Source organism: Capricornis sumatraensis, chromosome 9 (assembly GCF_032405125.1).
Source record: "Capricornis sumatraensis isolate serow.1 chromosome 9, serow.2, whole genome shotgun sequence".
NCBI lineage: Eukaryota > Metazoa > Chordata > Mammalia > Artiodactyla > Bovidae > Capricornis > Capricornis sumatraensis.
Window position 1 is genome coordinate 44,587,023 of NC_091077.1, and position 27,022 is coordinate 44,614,044.

General features: G+C 51.4%; 1 protein-coding gene across 1 annotated transcript in view; it reads right to left on the reverse strand.

The window, feature by feature from the left end:
- Positions 1-27,022, reverse strand: part of FSTL4 (follistatin like 4) — a 415,914-nt gene that overhangs the window by 132,300 nt on the left and 256,592 nt on the right. Inside the window, exon 4 of the mRNA XM_068981325.1 lies at positions 826-1,019. Coding sequence (XP_068837426.1) covers positions 826-1,019 — 194 coding nt within the window. The remainder of the gene's footprint in view (positions 1-825; positions 1,020-27,022) is intronic.

Genomic DNA, 27,022 nt, shown 5'->3' on the forward strand with positions numbered 1-27,022 from the left:
TGCACCTGGTGTGGCTCTGGGACCCCAGGCTCTCAGACCCAAACCAGCAGAGCAGGAGCAGGAATGCAGACCGCTGGGCCCATCCAGCCTGCCTTTCCGCCACCAGCACCCAACAGGCCTGTCCTGCAGCTGGTGTGCCTGCTGCCCTGGGTTGCTCCTTCCTTGTTTTTTTGCTGCAGATGCTTCTGGCCCTTGTACCAGCTGGTAGCTGGGCAAAGGGCCACATGTGCTGTGTTTGGGAGGGAGGCAAACCACGGACTCCATCCGAGTGTTTTCTCAAAGGGGAGAGCAGTGCTCAGGGGGTGGCCACAGGGCTGCCTGCAAGCCATAGGCTGGAGTGTGGGCTGCTGCTACCCAGGTACCACCACTGGTGAGGTCCGAGGGGGAGAGGACGTGGGGACAGCGTGTTACAGCTCTCAAAGCTCTTGGTGAAAACCAAATCTGCTTTCTTTGAACCTTCCTGCTAAGGACAGTAAAGGACTCAGGAAGAAAAGACTTGTTTCCTAATGAAAGCCTCAGAGCTCAGCCTGTGTACAGTGTGTGTTTCGCCAGCTAGCTCGGAGCTTGTTGGTCAATAATAGCTGAAGGTGGCTGGTGGGAAAGAGACACTGACATCATTTTGTCAGATATTTCCAAGTGTTCAACACAAGCTCTCTGACTCCTGGGAGATGCTTCCTCTTGCCGGAGCAAGGCCCCCTTAGCGTCCCATTTCAGAGAGAGTGACAAACGACTCTTCCCACATGGGTCTGCTGGTTCTTTTTCTACACACCCTGAATGGAAAATTGGATCCTCCCGTAATGTGATTTCACCCCGTGCTATACCCACCTGGGCCAGCTCAGAGCTGCCGAGGTGGCCGTCTCCATCTGCATCAAAGTCCTTGAACAGAGATTGCACCAGGAGGCGCTTCTGGGAGGTGGGCTCTTGTCTGCTGTCCCCTTCGTGGAGTGGCTGCAGGCGGCTCTGCAGTGCCAGCAGGACCTTCTTCAGGCGGGCGTAGTCAGCCATGGTGCATGGGTCACCTGGAAGAGAAGATGGGGTTACTCCAGTCAGACTCCTCCCCCAGTCTTGAGAAGACCTCCCTCCACCCACCACCCATCGGCAGGTAGTAGGCACCTGCTAGACGCAGTGCAGGGTGTGGCCCGAGGACATGAGACCTATCCATGCGGCTGGCCACCAGTCCATGCCACAGACAGTCCCTGAGCACCGGATACAAGCCACACATGATGCAAACGCTGGGAGGAGCCTGTTCGTTCGCCCTGCACATGTTGATCGAGCACCTTCTACAGCCAGACACAGGGTGATGGTCAGACAGAATGGGAGTCTTCATTTGGGGGATTTTGCAGTGCAGCCCCACAGCAGCTTTAGGAAAGCTGGCCCCAATTCCACTTTGCAATGGCTCATCTTTGCCTTAATCCTACCTTAAAGGCTCCTTTGGAATCCGTGGCCTCATAGATCAGGGAGTTGCAGTTAACAGGACTAATAAGCCTTGCTTAAGATAATTAGAAACACTCCCAGGGCTGGATTCCTTCAAGACAAACATGTGTACACAAGCCCACGACCAAGAAACAAAAGGCAGCTTTTACAAAAGTCAGCCCGAAGCTCATAGCCCATTGCTCTCAGGTCTTTCTTCACGGCTGTGCTTGGTCCACAGCATCAGAACCACACAGTATTTTGGCAAATGAGGCCTGTGATACACTGTGACATGATGTAGTTTAACTGTGCTGGTAACGGGCCATGGAGATGTTACCCACCCACAGGGCTTTGAGCAGAGCAGGGGAGCACTCCCCGCTGCCCCACCTCCCCTCCTCCTGGGATGAGGATGAAGGATGTGCCCCACCTCCTGGCTTTGCCGAATCCTGGGGCATGGGTATATGGTCCTCCTCATGCATTCCAGGTTCAAGCCAGAGTGCTGCTAGCAAGGGAGTGTCTGAGGTCTAGGTCTTTTCCCCTTGATTTCAAGGCCAGCTTAGGGCAGGCTGTATCAGCTCGGGGCTGGAGGCAATCAATATAAGCAGTGCTGGAGAGCCCTGGCTCTGTGGTCTGCTGGGTTTGAGTCCTGGTTCTGTGGCTGCCTGAGTGTGTATCTTGCACAGGGTGCATCAGTGATTTCATCTGTGAGATGAAATCAGAGAGAGAGCAGAGCCTCCCACCTAGGGCTGTTAGGAGGGTTAAATAAGACATGCACATAATAAAAGGCATGACACTGGCCTAGCACTGAGTGAGGGCTCATAAAATGATGGCTACTCTCCCCTTTGTCATTATCAGAACCACAGTAGCTGAAAGGCAATAAACAGGGAGCTGCTTGGTGGGGACGGGGCTGCTGGGAAGTCTGTCTGTCTCTCTCCCTTCCTTACTGGACAAGCCTGGATGGTCCGACCACTTTTTATTGTGCTTGTTTGTGTTTCTAGATGTTCTTTCCTCCAATTTGGGGTCAACTGATTCTTGTCAGAAACAGATGTCTGTTACCATTTCATCCTGCATGTTTATTTAGAAAAAAATCAATCGCTGTGTTCAATATAATCAAATCTCTTTGCTCTCTAGGAGTTTCCGTGCTCTGACAAGAATAGCTCTCCCAGTCCTCTTTGGCCTGGTAGCATATCCATTCCTGGGAGCTCACAGGGCCTCCAACTGGTAAACCTGATTCTCAAGTCTGCACAGTGAAAATCACGGCTGTGTCCCACAGCCACACTCTTCTGCCCAGGGTCTGTCCTCGGCTTCCTGAGCTGGACAAAGGCCAGTCTGGGGAAAGAAGAGGAAGAGGTTTGCCCAGATCTTGCTGCCTAGCTCCCCAGAGGATAAAACCAGTCCCGGCAAATGGCAGAAGCGGGATGCAGTGTATGAGGGCAGAGAGACACTTCGGTGGAGGTGGTGGTGGAAATGTGTGGGGGATCTGCAGGGGCCTGGAATGGAAGGCCGGTCAGGCTTTCCAGGGGACAGGCATTTGTGCCCCAACACTGGGAAGCTGGTGTTCACAGCAGATGGATGTCGGATTGATAGAAGGCTCAGTTCAGAAATGCTAGCATACCATTAGGCTCCCCCTGCCTCCCCAGAAGAAAAGAATACATCTGAAGGTTGGAGCAGGCTGGGCCAGGTCAGATGAGCAGAGCTGTCTCGTCCTCCCAATCTTGGTGGGGCACAGATCTCTGAGCTGCCTGCTGCCCCAGGCCAGGTGTCCTCACGCAGCCTGACAGTACCTCCCACTCTGGTGGCCAGGAAAACCAGCTACGCAGGTCCCGTCGGGCGGGCTGCAGTGCCTCCCCTGGCTCTCCTCTCCTATCACACCCCTACAGTTCACTGTGAGTTCATGGAGGCTTCTCCACCCTGGCAATGCCCAGCCCATGCCTGCTGGTCAGGAAAGTATATACATGCCTAGATATAAACTCGGCAGAAGAGGTAGGTGCCTCAGTGTCCAGGGCCTGCTCCCCGAATCCCTGGTCTGGCCTCCTGCTAGGCTCATGCCACCCATGCCTTTTCCATCTGTTTACCAGCATTTACTCACAAACTCTGTGCTCTACGGTGGGTAGTACTTTGAGTATACAATGGAGCTTTCTGTCTTGGGCATCGAGGGTGCTCATGGAAGGAGAGCTAACGAGGCCAAAGTAAAAGAAGTTTCGCTATGGATCAGCCCCACAGGATGAGGGATCTGTGGGCACAGGAGGCCGGGGAAGGGATTTCTGGGTCACAGGGGTCGCAGGTATAGGAGCGAGCAGCACAATGTGTCCAGAGCCCCAGGAGGCGGGTGTGGCTGGGCCAGGGTAGCAGGGAGCAGGGCTTGGATGAGGCTAGAGGGAAGCGTGGAGCTGGGGCAGAGTGCCAGGCCGAGCAGATTGCACTTTGCCAAACGTCCTCTGTCCTTTCCTTTACTGAGGCCCTCACTGTGCCTGGCTGCTGCTGGGCATGGAGGTCCTAAGACAAACCCCCTGCACCTAGGTCCTGCTCCTGGAAGGTGATCTGAAATCCTTCTTTATCCCAGGAGCAGCTGTGCTTTACATGAGTCTCAACCTGGAATAAATAAATCATTGCCTCAAAGTTCCCGGCTCCTCTAATATCTGTGTAGCTCTATGGAGGCGTGAGCCTCAGAGGAAGGGCACGTGATGGTGGCGTTTGTGTGCCCGCGGAGATGGCCACTTCAGCTTCCACAATTCAGTCTCTTTCAAGACTTTTGAGGCTTCTCAAAAGCCGTCCCTTTTGGTTTCTAGGATGCATAGCTTCTGAGAGAGGCATGTAAAAGTGCTAGTTTACCAAGTCCCAGCCTTACTTTTTCATTCACAACCTCCTGATCACACGGTGGGGTCAGATGTAACGGCTCCCTGAGGCGGGGTGTGGGCACCTGTGAGTCTTTGCAGAGCTGGCCTTCAGCTAAAGGGTCTCGCTCTGCTGCCAGTTTGAAACCTCTGTCTTAGTATAAAAGGAACACATGCATCAAAACAGCAAGAAAACACTTGGAAAGTGCAGATAAATATAAAGAAAGAAAGTAAATTACCCATGATCCCTTTTCCAGAGGCTGGCCAGGCCGGGGGTGAAGCCTAGCCCTTGGCACAGGCGACCCTGAGCCAGGAGCCAAGCTAGCAGAGCCCTGGCTGGCCTCACGTGATGCACGCGTCCTGAGGCCTGGCCCATAGCCTCTGTTTTCAGATCTCCCTTCCCCTTAATAAACATAGGCAAGAGCTTCAATACCCAAAGGTTGGGTGCTTCTCATTATTATGCAGCTCATTTCTGGCCACCCACCTGGCAAGCTGACTGGGGACTTGAGGAGGTTGGGGTGTGGAGGGAGAAACAACCTCAGCAGCACTGGCCACATGACTGTGCTGCATGGGGGCAGCGTTTACTGCTCTCCTCACTGTTCTTTACCCACATCTCTGCCCGGCCTACTCTTCATTGCCTCTTGGCCACAGCTGAAATAGCGCCTGATCTAAACTAGCCCTTTGGCTTCGTAATTCTCTGTGCTCTGCATGTTTGGGGGTGGGCCTGGTCCCCAGGAGGGACCCTGCCCCTTTGGAGGGCAAGTCCCTGGAGGGGAGTACAGCAGAGGCTTGGGGACCGCAACACTCTTCCCCAGTGTCCACGTGGGGAATGACCACGATGATGGAGAGTGGGCTGACTACAGGAACCTGGATGGGGTGTTGTCAGCGCCGTCCACATCCCGCTGTGGGACCAGCCTGGATAGTCGCGCACATGGTGGGACAGTGTTAAGTGCCTGCGAACGTGGTTGAGTCCTGCGGCTCCAGGGCAGATCCTCTCATTAAGAAGCCAGGGTGACTGGGCCACCCTGTAACAACCTTTCCTGGGGTCCTCAGGTAGAGACAGGCTTCACCGTGGGCTGTGACACCTGACAGCAACTCCACTGATGACAGTCACTGCAAGGCTGGACGGAGCACTGGACAAGGAGTCAGGAGAGCAAAGGCTCTGCCTCTGAGTGGCTGTGAGACCCCAGGAAAGGCAGCCACTCCTGCCTCTCTTGCCCCCATTTCCTACCTTAGAATAGGGACAATAAACACCTTACAGGAAACACAAATAGACCTCCCAGTGTCTGAGTGATTCCCAGGCCCGAGGGCCTCTCTGCACAAAATGCCCTTCAGGAGCCCCAGGGTTGGGTATATTTGTCTCTGTCCCCTTCACTGATGCCCAGTGCCTAGCACAGGAGGCCACTAAATCGGTGGAGACTTCCTCCCGCCTACCCACCCCCATGAACGTTTCTGCTGTGGGGCCTCTTGGGGAGGGAGGCTCATGTCCTCCAGCCTGGCAGTGATGACAGTCCCCAACAGGCCCTCTGAAGGACCCAGCCATCCTCCGCTGGCCACGGTGTCCCCCGTGCAGCAGCACTGGCCCCGCTTGGCCAGGCCCTGGCACTGGCCTCGGGCTTCCTGCTGGCACATGTGTGTGGGGGCTCCTCCTGCTCACAGGACCGGGCCTGTTTTGGCAGATAAAATATTGATCAGCTTGCTGAGGAGCCCAGAGTGTGATCCTATTTTCATGTCAGAACTTGGTAATGAACTACATTTATCAAGCCCGTTCTCCACGAGAAAGGTCAGCCGCGGATCTGGCTAAGTTGTTATGACACCTCATTAATCTAGTTCCCTCAATAATTGTCCCTCTTTGAAGATTCTGATGTTCTCCCGTTCCAGCCACACTGCCTCCACTCTGAGGGAGATGGCTACAGCAGGAGCACAGGCACGTCTGCATTTAATTTTTTGAGCAAAGAGAGATAGGACGCAGGTAGCAGCCTCTGGAACTGAACGTCTACCAAAGGCATGCTTTCTCCTGCAGAACAAAGGGAAGCCAGGGAGACACTGAATATTCCATCAGCCACGTGCGCCCCTGCCAGGTCGGCCTCAAAGGGACGGTCTTCGCTGTGGCAGGCAAAGCTTCTGGGCACAGATGTGGGAGGGGCTGGTGGCTCCAGAGTCGGGGAAAGAGGTGTGGCACAGCATGGGCAAGGAGGGAGAGCCAGCCAGGTAGCAGGGAGCTCAGATTCTAACAGAGAGGGAGACAGGTCATGTGGTCAAGGCCCTGGACAGGCCCAGGGCCTGGATACTGGGGGGACGTGGAGGCAGGAGAGAGGGTGGGCTGGAGACTCCTGGCATTAGGAATAGAGGTGGTAGGGAGACTGGAGAGAGACCATCTCTGCTTGCCTCCCTTGCCAAGCCATCCTCATCTAAAGACGTCCCTGTGCACTGACCCATTCTTGTCTGTCGTGGTCCTTTCCCCAGCCTTCACTCTGTTATTCATACACTGTTGGCATCAGGCTGCCCCATTACATGGGAGCCCTTTGAAGCCGGGGCCCTGCCTTGTTGTAGGTGTGATGCCAGCACCTGGGCCATGCACCTGCATGCAGAAGGTGCTCATTAAATGTCTGCTGACTGGACGAAAGTATAATCTTGGAGGATAGTGGCTACAGCCCTGTCCTGAGGAAGGGGACAATCTCAGCCACCCCGAGGCATAGTGACTGAGGTCTGGAACTCTAGAGCGACTGAGGGGCCATGCCATCCATCATATCAGCTCCTGGCTGCAGGGGGCATGACACATGAGTGTGTGAGGCAGCCCCAGTGTGTGGTTTGTGTCATACTCACTGCCAGGGGCATGGACCCTTCCTCACTAGGGGGGCACCCCAAAACCTGCAGCAGTAGCTCCAAAGAGTCTAGCAAAACAAGCCTGGGAGTCATGGTGGCAAGGAGGTGGGGGGCCACAGAGAGGCTGTCACCCTGCTGGACACGGGGTCACATGGGAGTGTCTCCTCCGAGCCCCTCTAGGGAACACACAGCTCTTCAGGACCTGCCACTGGACGGGAGGAGGATGAGAGGGTCTGTCCTCTGGTTCTGCCATTGCTGGTCAGGACAGCCCTGGACGGCCCTGGGAAAAGGCCAGGCAAAGGGCTTCTGCTGGGAACAGTGCCCAGGTGGGGAGGCCTGAGGGCAAATTCAGTTGTGGCACAGCTTCAGGAAAGGTTCGGTGCCACACGAGGGTTCTGATCAGTAACTGAACATAAAGCTGACCCTGGGGACCCTCCAAGCTCCAGGAGAACTTTACCTGTGGGTGGAACTGTGGGGAGTCGGGGCTAGGGGGACCTGAGGGCCCTCTGAAGACAGCCCCCCATGGCCTCCAGGGTGCTGGCCCTTCCCTTACTGAGGCAGCCTTGTACTTCAAGAGTCCCTGGCAAACCCCTAAATTTATGGGAGAGGGGACTTCAGGACAGAGGTTACTAGATACCATGAAGAACTCTTCTGCCATTAGCAGGAGTCATCTCACTTGGGGATGAGTGTGAGCTAAAGAGCAGGGGGATGGGAAGGAAGAACGTGCCTGGTGGGGGCTGGTGGGTCATGCTCTGAGATGCCACCACCTGGGGGAGGGCAGCTCCCTTCCTGAGCTGCACACAGGTCCCTTCAGAAGCCACACAACAGCCTCCCATGCCCTTGAGCCACAACCTCTGGACTCCAGTCCTTCCTGACCAGGCCAGGTGGCCCAGCCCCTGGGCTCAGATCCAGATCCCTCTCCTGGGAGGACCCTCACAGGTGTGCCCAGTCTCTTGGCTGCTGCTGGGTTTGCTCACGGGCAGGTTCTGCCCCAACCCCCACCCAAGCATCTGCCTCCCTGGTTCCCACACTGTCCCCAGCTGGCTTGAGAAGTAATGTTACTGCTGAAAACAAAGCTGCCGTCTTCACCACCAAAGCAAAAACTCAGCTTAATCGTCTGGCACCAACATCACAGCTCAACATGCTTGTGTTACATGGGCCTCAGTTGCAATGTGGCATTCTGAGGTCTATTTTGAAACTGCTAAGCTGTGCAAAGAGCAAGAAGCATTTTCCTCCCCCATCTAATTTATGAGCCGCCATAACTTTACTGGAGTTTAGCTTAAGAGGAACAGATGTTTAATTTGATGTAAATTCATGAACATTAACAATCTTTCTGCTGCCATTTCTGGGAAAATTCAATTAACAATAAATACCAAAACCAATGGGTTTATCTTTAGAATATGTTTTTGCTAATACGTGATATAGTTTTACTGATGGTGTTGACCAAGCCACAAAATTCTGACAATTTCTAGAGATTGCTAAGCACACATGATATGGTCCCCTCACAACCCCCAAACAGGTGTACTCAAAGTCACGCCACCTGGTGATCCTCTGCTGGCTGTCCCTTGGGACCTATGACTTCTGAGCAGATGGGTCACTGCTGCCATACTCAGGTCCTCTGGGGAAGTGTTTACACCGTGGCCTGAGCTGCAGTTCCTGACTACCCCCACTACCTGCCAGAAAGCAGCCTGCAAATTTGCTTCCCTTTCCTGGAAGGCCCTTTCTTCAAATCTGGCTTTACTGCCAAGGTCCAGCTCTAAGGAGGTGCTCTGTCCATTTTGTTGGTCATAGCAAACACCATCTCCCAGAAACAAAAGAGATGACTCTACAAATGGACATCACCAGATGGTCAATATCAAAATCAAATTGGTTATATTCTTTGCAGCCAAAGATGGAGAAGCTCTATATAGTCAGCAAAAACAAGACCTGGAGCTGACTGTGGCTCAGACCATTAGCTCCTTATTGCAAAATTCAGGCTTAAATTGAAGAAAGTGAGGGAAACAACTAGACAATTCAGGTATGACCTAAATCAAATCCCTTATGATTATACGGCACAGCTGACAAATTGATTAAAGGGATTAGATGTGGTAGACAGAGTGCTCAAAGAACTATGAATGGAGGTTTGTACCATTGTACAGGAGGCAGTGACCAAAACCATCCCCACAAAAAAGAAATGCAAGAAGGCAAAGTGGTTCTCTAAGAAGGTCTTACAAATAGCTGAGGAAAAAAAGAGAAGCAAAAGGCAAAGGAGAAAGGTAAAGATATACCAAACTGAATGCAGAGTTTCAGAGAATAGCAAGGAGAGGTAAGCAAGTCTTCTTAAGTGAACAATGCAAAGAAATAGAGGAAAACAACAGAATGGGAAAGACTAGAGATCCCTTTAGGAAAATCAGAGATACCAAGGGAACATTTCATGCAAAGATGGGCACAATAAAGGACAGAAATGGCAAGGACCTAACAGAAACAGAAGGTATTAAGAGAGTTGGCAAGAATACACAGACCTATACAAAAAAGATCTTAATGATCTGGATGACCACAATGGTGTGGTCACTCATCTAGAGCCAGACATCCTGGAGTGTGAAGTCAAGTGGGTGTTAGGAAGCATTACTATGAACAAAGCTAGTGGAGGTGATGGAATTCCAGCTTAACTGTTTCAAATCCTAAAAGATGATGCTGTGAAAGTGCTGCACTCAATATGCCAGCAAATTTGGAAAACTCAGCAACGGCCACAGGACTGGGAAAGGTCAGTTTTCATTCCAATCCTAAAGAAGGGCAATGTTAAAGAATGCTCAAACTACCATACAATTGTGGTCATTTCACATACTAGCAAGGTAATCCTCAAAATCCTTCAAGCTAGGTTTCAAAAGTACATGAAGTGAGGACTTCCAAATGTATAAACTGGATTTAGAAAAGGCAAAGATACCAGAAATCAAATGGCCAAGATCCATTTGATCATAGGAAAAGCAAAGGAATTCCAGAAAAACATCTACTTCTGCTTCATTGACTATACTAAAGCCATTGACTGTATGGATCAAAACAAACATGTGGAAAATTCTTAAAGAGATGAAAGGCCAGACCACCTTACCTGCCTCCTGAGAAGCCTGTATGCAGGTCAAGAAGCAACAGTTAGAACCAGACATAGGACAAGAGACTGGTTCAAAATCGGGAAAAGAGTATGTCAAGGCTGTATATTGTCACTCTGCTTATTTCACGTATATACAGAGTACCTCATGCCAAATGCCAGGCTGGATGAATCACAAGCTGGAATCAAGACTTCCAGGAGAAATATCAACAGTCTCAGATATGCAGATGATACCTCTCTGATGGCAAAAAGTGAAGAGGAACTAAAGAGCCTCCTGATGAAGGTGAAAGAGGAGAGTGAAAAAGCTGGTTTAAAACTCAACATCCAAAAAATGAAGATCATGGCATCCAGTCTCATCACTTCATGGCAAATAAGATGGGGAAAAAGTGGAAATAATGGCTGATTTTATTTTCTTTGGCTCTAAAATTACTGTGGATGGTGACTGCAGCCATGAAATTAAAAGACACTTGCTCCTTGGAAGAAAAGCTATGACCAACCTAGACAGTATATTAAAAAGCAGAGACACCAATATGCTACAGTCCATATAGTCAAGGCTATGGTTTTTTCAGTAGTGAGAGTTGGACCATAAAGAAGGCTGAGCACTGAAGAATTGATGCTTTTAAACTGTGGCGCTGGAAAAGACTCTTGAGAGTCCCTTGGACAGTAAAGAGATCAACCAATCAATCCTAAAGGAAATCAACCCAGAATATTCATTGGAAGGACTGATGCTGAAGCTGAAGCTCCTACTTTGGCCACTTGATGCAAAGAGTGGACTCATTGGAAAAGACCTTGATGTTGGGAAAGACTGAGGGCAGGAGGAGAAGGGGGCAACAGAGGATGAGATGATTGGATGGCATCATTGACAAGCTACACATGTTCATCTTGTCTTCATCTCTGCCTGTCTCCTCCATAAATTATGTCCCAAAGCCTTGGCATCTCTTTCATGAGAGTCCTCAGTGTCTTAGAGAACTGGCCACGGGGACCCACACTGGATGCTGTCATGGGCTATGAAGGGCTTGGCAAGTTCCTGCCTGTCTTTTATGCACGGTGCTCAGCCTGTCTCCCCTCTTCACTCTAATCCTCACTCCAGAACCAACAGCAGGCCCACCAACACTCATTAGCAGCCCCTCATTGTTCCAGACTCCAAAGAGGGCCTAGCATCAGGCTGGGTCACTGTCCTTGCTCAGCATTCTCTATTCTCTTCCATGGACAATGCTATTCATCATCCCGGCTTCTGAGTTGAAGATACAGGACCCACTTTAGGCCCACAAACAGGATTTGCACATCTAGGGCTCCACATGGCCTCTGCCCTGCCTGGCCCAACACACATGCCACGCAGACCACACACCTCATTCCCTAGCTGCCCGCACCAGAGCTGATCAAGGCTGCTCGGACGCTGGGTGGAAGTAACCTGAATTTGTGGACAAAACCTCATCTCAGGTTTTTCCCCAGCATCAGGTGATTTAACTTAACAAAACCACCCAGAGCTTTGCTAGATAAATGGAACATTTGCTCATGAATGCCTGGTTCAATTGATGTTGCTATACAATCTGCTGTTTGACATTTACAATCCTCTCTTCTATTCCTATTAGAGAAAGCAAAATTGGTTGGATTCCTAGGAGAGGGATCCACATACTCTTTTTATGGTTGACTGGCACATCTATCGGGTGGCCCCTGAGTGAACGAGTAATGTTTGAAAACTTGAATAAATGCTAAAGCCCTCCTGGAATTAAGAACTCTAGCTTTTCCTCTTGCGTTTGTGGGAAACGCACATGACTAGGTTCCCTACCAAGTTACTCATGCTTTCTAGGAGCAGGACACGGGCTCCTTCCAGACTCTGCTCCCCTAATGCCCTGCCCAGAAGCTCTGTCCCCTGCCTGCTCCCCTCCTGCCCTTACCTGCACCATGAGGAGAAGCGGTGGCGCTAGACCAGGGGATGGCAGACGGGGAAGCTGGAGGGGACGAGAGGAGAAAAAGTGAGCACCGCCTCGTCTGCGGTGATTCCCCCAGAATTGCTGGGAGGCTTCATCCTCCAGACGCCTAAGCAAACGGAAATGTCCTGCTACTGAGGCTGCAAAAATTTAGTTCCTCGGGGTCAGATGTCCAAAAAATGTCACTGCTGTGAGCCGCTCTGATCTTCGAGTGGCCTCTGAGCTGAGGGGAACCTCGCCCAGAGATGCAGCAGGGTCTGAGGCTGCTATGGACTGAGTGAATGGTGGGGACAAGGTCTCCTGGCCCTAGAGCCAGGCTTCCATCCAGGTAAAGGGATCACTTTGCTCTGTGAGGACTCACAGCACAGGAGAAGCACTCTGTAAATGACCTCAAGAAGGGCAGTGCTGTTCCCAGCAGGCGTTCTGAAATTCCATGGGGGGTGTTTTTGGTTCTCACAATGATTGGCGGGGGCCCTGGTGGCACTTAATGGCTGGGACCAGGGACCTTAGGGACCTTGCTCTTTGTAGCACTGTCTGGTCCAACAAACATTTCAAATTGCACCATGGACAGTCACTTTCGGTTAGCTGTTTGGAGGATGAAGCCTCCGAGCAATTCTCAGGAACAAAATCGATGGAATCACAGCCAGTGGGGGTGGTGGCCACTCTCTTACTGGAGTGAAAGACCCACTTACCACTCTTGGGTTACTAGGACCTACCGAGGTGTTACACACAAAATATATCCCCTTCCGGCCTTGAAAAGGATTTTCCGAGGATGCACTTATTCTTGTATATTGTAAATTTGGTTTACATCTTTAAAAAATTTAAAAATATATATATGTGAAAAATTTTGACTGTGTCTTGTGGCTTTCAGGATCTTAGTTCCCTGACCAGAGATCGAACCCGTGCCCTTGGCAGTGAAAGCATGAAGTCCCAACCACTGGACCACCAGGAATTCCCTTGTTTACAACTTTATCAAGAATTGTCCACTATTTTGGAGAATCATCCTTCCACACTCAAGGACACATGAGTACTCAAACTGCCAACCTAACGTGCCCATCATGGGCTCCATCTGCAGCCATTGTGTTCCTAAGATCCGCATGCCGGGGCTGACATCTTACCACTGTGAGGTGGGGTGTGTAGCTGGCATCCAAACAGTTACTTAAAATGCATGCTTTATGCCTAGGACTTTTCTTTATATCCTAGTTTTGGTTAAGACACATATTCATTCAAGATTATACAGGGACGTTACAGGATACTTGCTATGGAAAGGTAACTTCGAGTCTGGAAGGATTAAAGACTAGTCATCTACGGAAACAACTAAACTATGTTTTTCCTCAGCTTATTTTTATCACGGTAAAATACACATAATATAAAACTTAGCATTTTAAAGTATACAGCTCAGTGATATTCAGACTATGGTACAACTATCACCACCATCCATCTCCATAACTCTTTCCATGTGTAGAATTCTAACTTTGTCCCCATTGAAGAATAGTCACCTATTCCCTCTTCCCTCAGCCCCTGCAGAGACCATTCTTTCTGTCTCTGTGACTTCCACTCCTTTGTGCTGGGCTTAGTTGCTCAGTTCTGTCCGACTCTTTGTGACCCTGTGGACTATAGCCTGCCAGGCTCCTCTGTCCATGGGGATTCTCCCAGCAAGAATACTGAAGTGGGTTGCCATGCCCTCCTCCAGGGGATCTTCCCAACCCAGGGATCAAACCCAGGTCTCCCACATTATAGGTGGATTCTTTACCAGCTGAGCCACCTCTCCTCTACGAATCTCAAATAAATAGAACACATTTGACGAGTGAACATGGGTGAACTTTGAGAACAGTATGCCAAGCAGAACAAGCCAGTCACAAAGACTACAGTATGATTCTGTTTATTTGAGATATGTAAAGGAGTGGATAAATAGAATCATACACTAGTCGTCTTTTTGTGACTGGCTTCTTCTACTTCGCATACTGTTCTCAAGGTTCATCCATGTAGTAGCATGTGTCAGAATTTCCTTTCTTTTTAAGGCTGAATAACATTTCATTGCACATATACACCACATTTTGCTCTTCCGTTCATTGGTTGATGGACCCTGAATTGCTTCCTGTTTTTAGTTATTGTGCATAATGCTGCTGTGAACACGTGTATGTAAATGACCTTTCAAGACCCTGCTTTCAATTTTCCAGGGTAAATACTCAGAAGCAGAACTGGATACAATTCCAGAAGTAGAATTGGAATCCACATGGTAGTTCTATGTTCAATTTTTTGACCAACTGTTATACTGTTTACCACAGCTGCATTTGACATTCTCATCAACAGCTCACAAGGGTTCTAATTTCTCCACATCCTTGCCAACATTTAGTATTTTCTGTTTTACTGTGAGCGGCTGTCCTAATGGCTGTGAAGTGGTGGCCTTACTTCCTCTGACATTGCTTGGTTCTGGGATTTTAAAGGAGAGTGGGAAAGGTATAGGAGTGCACTTGAGTGTGTGTGTGTGTGTGCAGCCCCATGGCTGTGCCATGTACACTTGCACTTGTGTGCAAGCCCAGCCTGCAAAGGCCAAGCACAGGGAGGCAGAGAGGGCAGGGCCACGCTTTGGGCTGTGGAGCTGCCTACTCCTAGGGCGGCAGCCAGCCACAGCCCCCAAGGACAGGGCTTCATGCCTGCCCCACTGGTGACAACAGGTCCTATGTGGGCAGTGCCAGGGCACAGGGCAGGACCCACCTCCCTCCCCCTCTCTCCAGAATGGGGTTCTTCCCTGCCTCTGTCCTTCTGGGATGCCTACTGGGTAGGGCCCATACACTCTGTGCCCGCAGGTGAAGAGACTGGGGTGGGAAGATTCTGAACCCGTGTCTCACACGTCAGCACGGCCTGAAGTGTGTTGCTCTTCTCTGTGTTGTCTGGGGTGTGTGCTCAGATGCAGTAATCCTCAGCTTCAGAGCATGCCAGAGAGCCACTGACTTTTAAAGACAACAAGCAGAGACGTTCCTTCTTTGGCATGAGGGGTGTGCGGACTGCAAATCTCTGCCACTGAACTAGGACCTCCAGGAAAGAACTGCCCAAATGTGAACAAGGTCCACCTTTCCACCAGCAGAAGCTTAGCTGGGCTCGTGGGACATTTACTTTAGAAAGAAAGGTATTAGAGGAAAACTGCCTGAGAACATGCTTAGAAGGCAAGGTCTGCTCTAAGTTGGGGATTCATCCTGTATGTGGCCTTGGTAGGGCATGGCATTTTGGAGAGAATTACCTGAACAGAGGCTTTTAGACCTGACGTGACTTGGAGAAGTTCCCTGAGGTTTGAAGATTTATCTGAAACTCTCTGACTTGTATGATTGACAGTAAATCCCAGGTCAAAACAAAGGAAAACAAAACTCCACAACAACAACTCCGAGAGAGAACAACAGCCTTTAGAGAGCTTTGGAGCCTTTCCAGTGCTTAAGCCGCTGGAGGAGAGAGAGCAGGCTCTCCTTTCTGCGTCTGCTCTGCTGTTCAGGGATTATCCACCCTGGAAACCTATCAAAATGCAGGCGGCCCACAGATAGAGCCCCAGAAACTGTTGTCTCCGTGAAAGTCAGCTCCAGGCAGGACGAGTCTGAGCCGATGGGTGGGCCACAGTGGCCCTGGCTCGGTGTTCAGAGCCTGGCGATAGGGGTTTGGGGGCCAACAGCAAAGGTGGGGAGCAGTGGGACTGAAGAGGCATCCAGGGTTCAGCTCCTTTGTGGCTCAGAAAGCCCCTACCCCGCAGCAAGTCGAGTTATTCCAGACACAGCTCAGCCGCATCACTGCTCTGGCTGCTCTGTTCGCTCCCCAAACACTGCGGTGGGATTTGTGGATGCGCTGACTCTCATTCAGTTCACACACTGGGAAATTGCTGGGCCTGCTCCTTGCCCTGCTTACTTATAAGTTTTCGCATGCCGAGAATGGACTCCTCATTGCTTTATCTGTCATGAAAATGGATGCAGGTCTTTTAAGAGGGCTCAACACCCACAGGAGATGGGAGCGACAGGGACATTCCAGGATTCTCCTGAGGATGATGTATACAGCCCGGGGCACCCCTGGGGTCAGGCAGAGCGGGGCCAGGGCCCCACAGCTTGACACTGTCCTTCACACCTGAGGCTGTGACCAGGTGTCCGGTGTGAATCCCCACAGACAAGGTGCAGCCTGCACGTGTCACAGGACTGGCATGCTGTGCCTCAACCTCAGGGGAGGCTTACCTGCCCTCTTTTGAGCTGGGCTTTGAAAAAGGTGGGTAAAACATTCACAAAGACCTTTCCATGGAGAAGGGAAAATCTGAAAAGCCACCTGGTGAGGCTCTACACCCGCCACTTAATGATGCTAATGGCTCCTAATAAACTCGGAGCTGTCATTTAAGTAAGCCAATCCCACTCTTACCTTGGTGTGAGTTTTGTGAGTATGGTGAGTATGGTGTCCTGTTGAGATTTTCAAGAGCGTGGGGTGAAATGCTCTTTCATTTCCTTTGTAGGCCCTCAGCCTGTCACCCAGGGCCAGGTGCACAGAGGACACTGGATAAAAAGTCCTCATGTAGGTAGGCAGATGAACACGTACACACACAGCTGCTGATTCGGGGGTGCAGCCCAGTGACTGGTCCTGTGCCAGGGGCTCAGCCCCTGCCGCGTCCCCCATCCCTGTTGGTCTTTTAAAGACCCCTACACAGTTATGCCCGACCTAGATAGCATATTAAAAAGCAGAGATGTTACTTTGCCAACAAAAGTCCATCTAGTCAAGGCTATGGTTTTTCCAGTGGTCATGTATGGATGTGAGAGTTGGACTATGAAGAAAGCTAAATGCCAAAGAATTGATGCCTTTGAACTGTGGTGTTGGAGAAGACTCTTGAGAGTCCCTTGGACTGCAAGGAGGTCCAACCAGTCCATCCTAAAGGAGATCAGTCCTGGGTGTTCATTGGAAGGACTGATGCTAAAGCTGAAACTCTAATACTTTGGCCACCTCATGCGAAGAGTTGACTCATTGGAAAAGACTCTGATGCTGGGAGGGATTGGGGGCAGGAGGAGAAGGGGACGACAGAGGATGAGATGGCTGGATGGCATCACTGACTTGATGGACGTGAGTTTGATTGAACTCTGGGAGTTGGTGATGGACAGGGAGGCCTGGCGTGCTGCGATTCATGGGGTCGCAAAGAGTTGGACACGACTGAGCGACTGAACTAAACACGGCCTGTCCAGCATAAATAATAGGCCACAGTCCCTAAGAACATGGGGTAAAGGCTTTAGCATGGTGTAGTCCAGACTCTTCATTGCACCGACACAGAAACTGAGGCCAGGAACAGTCAGGGTCTGTCTTGGGTCCTAGGGTGTGGGTGATGGAGCCAGCTTATCACCTGCCTGGTGTTTTGTGCCCATACCCTTGGGAGTCTTTCCTGACCTAGCTCCACCTCCCTTCTCTTATTTCCAGCCTTCTTGCAAAGAAACTCCACAAGATGTGAATACGCTTGTGGGGAAGGATGAAGGAGACAGTGGTGGGGGAGAGCGTGGGATTTTTCTGTAGCATGAGGGGGAGGTGGAAACCCTGCCCAGATGTGAGGCCTCTTCCTGGGCAAATCTTATTATCACCACACACTGGCAGGTCTGGTCTTTCATGGCCAGGAGCCTTGGCTCAGAGCCGCTCTTAGCAAGCCTGAGGGCAGAATGGACTGGACTCAGCCTGACCTGAGAGGGGTCTTCAGTGCCCTGTGCCTGACCTCTGGGGCATGCGAAGACCCAGACCCCACCCACGTCCCAGGGAATCACCAACAGCAGGAAGAGCCGACAGGAGACATCTATTTTCTACTCCACTAACAATTTTTACTGTTTCCGTTCCAAAGCCTCTTTTCCTCTGGGTGTAGAGCCTAGAAAGGGCCCAAGTTAGGAGCTGATGTTGTAATCTATATACTATTGCTATATACTGTTGCTTTGTGTTCTAAGTGATAGGGACCGAGGAAAGGGACAAAGCAAGTGATTAGACAGTTAATCCCACTAAGGGATCGTAAGTAGAGAAAATATGGGAGACACTATAAGTTAATGATCATTCAAGAAAGCCAGTTTGCTTAACCACAAAAACAAGCAGGCTTGCTTCGCAACAAGACCTGCCGCAGAACCACGAGACATGCCCCCAAACAATACAATAGCGGCGGCATGAGACCCATATAATTCCTAGGACACATTCCTCTGCACACACTAAAGACAAAAATACAGCGAAAACTGACACTATATTGAAGCCTGAGATGATTTACTGAATTTCAGTCCGCGTTAACACCTTTGGGTTCATGCCATCACACTATGACAGTCCTGGCTTGACCGTGTAGGGACAAGAAAAGTCCCCTGCCTGACGTGGAGGAGGAGCTGACGATGGAAGCTTGACCTCTCAAGGGTGAAGAAGAAGGTGGTCTTCTCCCCCTCCCCTTTCCTCCTTGGATTTATAAAACTGCAGCTCGCTAAGTTCTTGGGGCAGCACCTCTCATGTGCTGGCTTATAAACCTCACAAGTGGCCCATCTATCACTTTGCCTCTCGCTTAAATCTTTCTGGGCTGAAACATAAAGCACTGGAGCTCCTCAGAGCTCCCCCGCCAAGACACATTTCTGTGGTTTCATAAGTGCAGTGACACATCACAGTCGGCCTGTGTCTGCCACACTCACTGGGTCACTTTCTTCCACGCTCACACAGTTTCCTTAACCCTCTGGTCTGCATTCCGTTCCCCAGTGCACCCCCTCTTCCTAGGGCCTCCTCTAAGTGACAAGGCGGGCTTCTGTCTCTGATCTGGTTTGTCGCATCTGTTCCTCTTTCAAAAGGCAACCTGAATAGGGTGATGCTTGCATGGAGACTTGAATGGGGCATTGTGTGGGGGTGCTTCTGGGTGCTGGTCAGGAGATGTGTTTTCTGTAAAAACACATTGAGCTCTACACTTATGATTTATTCATTTTCTGTCTCTGTTATACTTCAACAATACACTTATTTAAAAGAGGCAACCTGACAGTTCTCAATGTCTGTTGCCTCGGGTGAGGTCTTTGTCCTCGGCCAGGCACTAGTCTGGGTACACAGACAGGGAGTGGGGCTCAAGGAGGGGGTCTGTGATGTGCAGCAGCCGCTTGCCTGGTCACTCAAGCTCTACCCTGGGGCGTGACTCTGGCCTATATAGCAGCCTGGGGGCTGGGTTGCCTACCGTCCCTGGAGGTGTGGTTTATTAGGTCCTCTGGCCTGGGTCTCTGTGGAGGGGGTGGGGTTTGCAAAGGAGCCTTAGGAGTATGAATGGAAGAAGCTGAGGCCAGGGAATCACCAGTTCCTGGGGCATCCTGGCATCACCCCTACACTTGGCTGGGAGCTCAGTCTAGCAGCTGGGATGACCCCTCACAGGCCCTTGGGCAACACTCCAAGGTACCCCTCTGTGGACCCTGGCTCACATTTCAGGCCCAGCTGGCAGTGGGTGGCTCTTGGCTCAGAGCTATTGCTGTGGAATCAATCTGTTCTCGGTGAGGGCTCACCAAAGGTTCCTGGCATCACCACGGGCTCCTTAGAGGCCCCTGAGCGCACAGGGCCAGTGGGGAAGGACTTGGAAACCTCTCACAGACCACAGCTGGGCCTGCTCTGCCCCCTTGTCCTCTACCGGGTTCCCAAGTTGCTGGATTGAAATGAGGGCTCAGGCTAAGCTAGGACCGACCTCGGTGGCCCTGGCTGTTTAACTCGTGTGGCCCAGAGATGGGCATCAAAGGTGTTCTGCTCAGAGGGGAGTGAGATGGACCCTTCTGCAACCTCACCTCATGGTCTAATTGTGCCCAACTCACTATCGATGACAGCGGCACAGCAGGCCCAGCCATACTCTCCTCTCCCCACATCCCTCCCGTCAAGGCCCTGGCCTACCCTCCCAGGCATAGCTCAAGTCCCCTCCTGGAGAGTTGTCCCTGGCCAGTCCCCTCCCCCTCTTCTGTGGCAACTGGGGTCTGGACACTGCACCTGACTTTCAGCACGAACTTGCTCTCCAGTGGGTGGTATACCTGCCAAGCAGATGGCAGCTGCAGGGGCAGGAACGGTGTGGGCCCTCTCTGCACTTCCAGCACCCACCATGCCCATGCGGGATGCTCCATCCCTGGGGACGGACTAATTGGTCTTAAGCAACGTGACATTCAGATAATTTACATCCAGGGATCAAAGGGCGGTTGACTCCACAGCGGGAGATAATTTATAACCATTTTGGATGTCTGGCTTGGCAGAGACAGGCAACCTCGTCACTTACCCCTGTTCTGTGAATTCACGAGCTCATGAGTTACTGCCTGGCTTACTGTAACTCTGTATTTCACGCCAAATGTAGGCCACAGGGGCACTGGGCAAAGAGTTCTGAAAACCCCGAACCAGGCGGCATCCCCGCCCCTGCTCACTGAGAGGTCCCAGAAAACACGCTGGCATCCTCCCCAGTAAAGTTGTTCAGCTGGGGAAGGAGGGAGGGATGGGGTGCGGGGAACAAGCACAGCCAGCCCTGAATAGTCCCTGGGTCCTGTCCCCATTCACTCAATAGACACACAAACTCGTGGTGCACTTGGGGTGAGGGTGTGCCAGCCCTGGGCCAGGCAGTGGGGCGCAGAGGGGACGAGGCACAGGCCCTGCTCTCCAGAAGGCCAGGCCACAGGACGTGAAAAGATGAACAGCACAACGGGGCTGCCTCCTCACCTGCAGCGGGGCAGGCCCCAAGCAGGGGGTGGGGTGAGGGGTTGCAGCCCATGGGGCTCGACTCAGGGCAGCGTCCTTCCCAGTGAGGCTGAGAGCCCTCTGCCTGCCCTTTCAGGAGTGCAGAGATGAGATAGGCATGCCTGGTCCCACCTCTGGACCAGCTGCACAGGCTCATCAGACAAGCCACCCACCCAGGGGAATGACGCTTGTGTTCTGGGGGCGTCTCTCCCTGTGACCCAAATGATAGAGCCAAAGGCACATTTTCCAGCTAAGGGGGGAGCTGTCAAGAATCCTCTGCTACACCTGTGCACTTGCTTTACTGTCTTTACAAGGAGATGACATAAACTGGCAGGGCTGGCTCTGCCTGTTAACTGGGGTGCATTAGTGCAGAATTGGAGCCTGGCACATCTTCAAGAAGAGGGTCTGGGTCCCCTTATCTGGATCATGTCCACCTGAGCAAATGGCCATGATCTTAGCCTTTAAAGGACTTAGTAGAACTAACGGATCACAGAAAAGAGAGTGGAACTAAAAGTAAATACGTAGGGAGGGAGTCTGCTGGCACAAAATCTGGGGCTGCCCATTGGGAATACATACCAGTGATAATTACATTTAAAATGCTGCCCCTGCCTTAGGAGATTCTTCTCCCGAATCGCGTCTCCAAGTTTCAGGCAGCATGCTAGAGCTACACGCCTCTCAGAGCTTTAAACGTGCACCAGAGTGACAGATCATCACCCCATTCATCAGAAAGCCAGCCCAAGAGCTGGAGAAGCATCCTTGCCAAGGTCGGCTAGCTCAGTGAAGCTGATTTAGCTTTTAAGCGAAATGGAGTGAGCACCCTGGGGACACTGTTTGCAGAAATGGAGATTTAGTACTGAAAACAGCCATGCCTCCTGCCTACAAGTCACTGAGGCCCATGCGACTCCAGAGGAGGGTGTTGGGGTGGTTAGTACATGTGTGGAAGGCATCTAGCAGTGGGGTTCTGGGGGTGTTGTGTATCACAGGTGTGTGTGTGTGAGTGTGAGGCTGAGTCTCTGGGTGCATCAGTCCCCTAGGTCACCCATGTGGAGACATGTGGTTGGTAGGTGAGCCTGGGCGAGGGGGCTGGAGAGAGCTGGTCCTCTCTGGCACCTCTGCCTGCCTTGGGCAGGTCATGAGCGAGTACTGGTTGAGCCATGTCTCTGGAGGGGCCTGGTTCACCCTGACTACCTCTGTCTTGGCCCAGACCACCCTGTGCGCTGTAGAAGCTGCTATCTGCCAAGGGAGGCAGCAACGTGGACCACTGACTGGCCCTGTCAACATCACACTCGGCTCTTGGAGGCCCCAGAGCCTTGGGGATGCACTGACCTGCTCACGCCAGTGGCCCTCTCTGGACCAGCTCCTGTGGGCAGGACGTGAGTGTGGCCCCCAGGACTGGCCCCTCTCCATCTTCCTGCCCTGTTCTCTGCAGGCCCTTCCATACCTGGTCGTTGCTGGGGTATCTGACTGTTTTTCCTGCTCCAGTGCTTTCTGGGTTCCTAGAAGCTTTGGTTCTTCGGAGACTGGGATGACACGAGCTGGATAGAGCTGTGGGTACTCCTCAGTAGACTCAGTCCCTTTGATCAGGGGCTGGAGTCGGGGAAGCCTGGAGAGGTCTCTACTCACTGTCCAGCCCACACCCTCTCCTGAGCTCCAGACCTCATACCCTGATGCTGGTCTGACACCTTTCCACGTTGTCCCTCAGGCTTCTGACTCATCCTGGCCCCAAGTGAACCTGCCCTCGAGACGACTCCTTCCTGTATATCCCAATCCCAGCCAGTGGCCCCTCCGCCAACGTCTCTAGCTGCCTAACCACACACCCGACGTTGACCTTGCCACCCTGCCGTCCCCAGCCCATCAGTCCTGGCTCAGGCCACTCCTGCCTCCTAAGTGTCTCCTCATTTTTTTTTTAATTAACTTTTATCGAAGTATAGTTGCTATACAATGTTGTGTTAGTTTCTGCTGTACAGCAAAGTAAATCAGCTATACATACACATATACCCCCTCCTTTTTGGATTGCCTTCCCATTTGGGTTACCTCAGAGCACTGAGTAGAGCTCCCCGTGCCATACAGCAGTTTCTCAGTAGTGATCTATTTCACACACAGTGTTTTTATATGTCGATCCCATCTCCCAATTCATCCCACTTTCCCCACCCGCCATGGTAGCCGTAAGTTTGTTCTCTACGCCTGTGACTCTATTCCTGCTTTGCAAATAAGTTCATCTGTGCCATTTTCCTAGATCACACATATAAAGCGATGACGTAGGACATTTGTCTTTTTCTGTCTGACTTCACTCTGTATGACGGTCTCCGGGTCCATCCACATTGCAGCAAATCCGACTCCTACGCACTTCTTGATGGTGCCAGTTTCCCCCATTCCTTCTGGCTCCACTCGAGTTCAAGGAAACCACTAACATGACTTGGATGACCACTTTGTCCTGGTTAGCTGGTGGCTCCAATCTTGCTCTGGCCAACCCCCTCCACTCGGCATTGAGGACCCACAGTGTCCTCAGCGGAGAGCCAAACTGCTCCCCGTGGCCTGAAGAGTCCTCCCCTACTGGCCTGGCCCCGTCACCAGCCTCACTTCTTCCCATGTGCACACCTGCTCCAGGGACCCTGGGCCACCTTCAGTATCTCACACCAGCCTGGCAACACCCTTGGTTCAGGGCACCACAGCCACACCATACCCCATCCTGGCAAACTCCTCACCACCTCTAGGTCTTAGCTGGCATGTGGCTTCCCCTGCATGTCACTGTCCTGTCTGCTCTGGCCGGGTTCACGCTCCTCTGCGTGTCCTCAGTCCCCTACGGGCACGTCCTTCAGACATTTACAGTCTCCACTTCCCCTGCTTGCCCATCATGCCCCTCCTGTCATGGCCTGAGAACCAGCGGAGGTCCTGGCATGTGATCAGCATTCGGCAAACACACACCAAAGAAACGAAGGAGTGCCCAGATGCACAGGCAAGTGACTTTTGCCCGGAGTCCCTTCTACTGAGACACACAAGGCCTCTGTTTCCCTCTGACCCAGGATGTCACAGAAGAGCTAGTGGGAGAGCTAAACACGGATACTCCATGCTCACAGGCCTTCCTTCCCCTCCACTCGGAACCTCCCTCCAGTCAAACCCACCTCCTTCACTTGAGTGGGGGCAGGAGAAGAGGCAGGAGAATGAGGCATGGTGACAAGCAGGCCTGAGCATGGGGTGCCCTGGCCATGTCCAGGAGCCAGCCTGGGCCACCTGGGATCTGCCGTCTCCTTCACTGATGGGCGAGGGAGCTCTGCTCAGGGTCTGGAAGTACGGGGGCTGGGGTCACAGTGGCCAGACAGTCCTCCCTTCCAGGCCCTCTTTCACTTCATACTTTCCCCCAGGCGTGCTCACAGGACAGGCAGGAGGGCCTGGGCGTGCCCGCCAGCACTGTGTGCACCTGCTCGGGTTATGTGTGTGAGCAGAGCAATGCCCGCTTGCTGGGAATTTCGCTCTTCTCTCCCTGAGTTGTGTTTCCTCATGTGTGCGAGGGGCCTGACCATCTTTGTCCCCAGGGCTGTTGGACTCAGTGGCCCTGGATGGCACCTCACCTGGCACAAAGGAGGAGCACCCTGGGTGGCTGGGAAATCCTCTTTGCATTTAATAGGTCAGATTCCCAAGACCTCCGGGTGTGTGGTGAGTGTGGGGTCTATGGAAGTTTCTATGAGTTCAATCTCCTTACAGAGGAAACACCTCCAGGGCCTCGATCCCAGGGAGCCCACAGGGCCCAGGATGGACACCCCTCTCCCTGGTGGCACTGGCAGTGGGTGGGAGAGGGCACCCGTGAAATGACTGTAATGGAAATATAAATTATTCTACTTCAAAGCAGGCACTTCAATATTTCATAATGACCATTATAAACCTGTTCTCTGCACACTGCTAATAAATACCTCAGCCCCACACCACATTTTCTGGTATCTCTAAAGACACCAGGGGAAGGCAGGGGAGCCATAAAAGAAACATAAAAATACAGTTGCAGATGAGCCTAAAACTCATTTTGTTGAAGCTTAATTGATGGGAAAAGCTTCTGGTCCCAGAGAACTTAAAGGCCCATCATGCGGATATTTGATTAAGCATCCCCATATCACAGACCACACGGAACTGGAAATTGTTAGGCAGTAATTGCAAATGCATTAATAAAATGATGATGTGGGTTTGTTCGGGACATAAAACAGGAATAAAATAATTCACTCAGATAACTCCACAAAAACGTACAGTTGCCCCTGAGCAGCTGGGAGCAAGGCTTATTTGGGTCTCAGTCTCACCAACCCTCTCCGGATGGGGCCCAGGCCTCTGTTTTCAAAGGCTCGTGGGGTAGATGGAAGCATGGCCAGGCTCCTGAACCACTGCTGGAGTCCAGGTATGTGATCCCTGAAGGTCCTCTGAAGTTACTGTCCCAGGGAACCACCAGCCCACTTATGTCTCTGTCACCCAGCCAGGAGGAGGCAGCCAAGCTCTGATGATGGCAACTTCAGCCATCATCTCTCTCCTAAAGTGCCACAGGGTAACGCAGAAAATGTGTGCAGGAACTCAACCATCTACATCAGGAAAGGAGTCCGTCAAGGCTGTATACTGTCACCCTGCTTATTTAATTTCTATGCAGAGTACATCATGTGAAATGCCAGGCTGGGCCAAACACAAGCTGGAATCAAGATTGCCAGGAGAAATATCAACAGCCTCAAATATGTGGATACTACCACTCTAATGGCAGAAAGCAAAGAGGAACTAAAGAGCCTCTTGATGAAGGTGAAAGAGAGTGAAAAAGCTGGCTTAAATCTCAACATTCAAAAAACTAAGATCATGGCATCCAGTCCCATCACTTCATGGTAAGTAGAAGGGAAAAAGTGGAAACAGTGGCAGATTTTATTTTCTTGAGCTCCAGAATCACTGTGGATGGTGATAATAGTCACGAAATTAAAAGGAGCTTGCTCCTTGGAAGAAAAGGTATGACAAACCTAGACAGCATATTAAAAAGCAGAGACATCACTTTGCTGACAAATAGTCCATATAGTCAAAACTATGGTTTTCCCAGTGGTCATGTATGGATGTGATAGCTGGATTGTAAAGAAGGCTAAGCACCAAAGAATTGATGCTTTCGAATTGTGCTGAAGACTCTTGAGAGTCCTTTGGACAGCAAGGGGATCAAACCAGTCAATCCTAAAGGAAACCAACCCTGAATATTCATTGGAAGGACTGATGCTGAAACTGAAGCTCCAACACTTTGGCCATCTGATGTGAAAAACCAACTTATTGGAAAAGACTCTAATACTGGGAAAGATTGAGGGCAAGAGGAGAAGGGAGAGACAGAGGATAAGATGGTTAGATAGCATCACTGACTCAATGCACATGAGTTTGAGCAAACTCCAGGAGGTAGTGAAAGACAGGGAAGCCTGGCATGTTGCAGTTTGTGGGGTCACAAAGGTCGGACACCACTTAGCAAATGAACACCACCAACAACAACTTAAGATCTAAGCCAAGGTCAAGATAACTAGAAGATGACTATCCCTTACCATGAGCTGGCTTCCTACTGGACATTAGGCAGGCTTGGTCATGGACTCCTAGAACACAACCAAAGAAAGTTCACCAGCCTTGTTTAGGTCCCAGGACTCTCTGCCAAGCTGCTGTGTGAACATATGTACGCACATGTGTGCAGAAGAGAGGGGGTGAGAAAAGTGTCATGGAGACCTTTCATGGAGGAAAACTTCCTTTCTTCCCTCTTACTATCGACAAATGAAGCACATCCAGCGACCAAAACCTTTGTACAAACTCCACATCCTGTCACTCCTCTGGACCACAGCCCCCATGCCCTGCTCCTTCCAGGCTCGTCTTGTCTTTTCAGGCCCATTTTGAAGCAGTCTTCCTCTAAGAAAGCCTAGGTGTGGATCCTGGATATGCCATTTTACAAGCTGTGTGACCTCAGGTAAGTCACTTCACCTCTCTGAACCCTATTCATGAAGCAAGAGCTGTAAGAGGACCTATATTATTAACATATCTGAGGCCTCCAGCACACTGTCAGCTATGCCTCCCCCCAGCCCCAGACCCACAGGAGTGCGGTTGCCTGCCCTAGGTGTGTAAGAGGGCCTGGTCCCTGCTCTAGCACTGCAGCTCCCACAGAGCGGGGCTGATAGGGGAGCTGGGACCAGATGACCAGAGGACAGGAAGGAGAGCCGGCAAGGACCGCCCCGGAAAAGGTGGGGCTGGAGAGGCTGGGGCAGCATCACTTGAAGCTCAGGGGG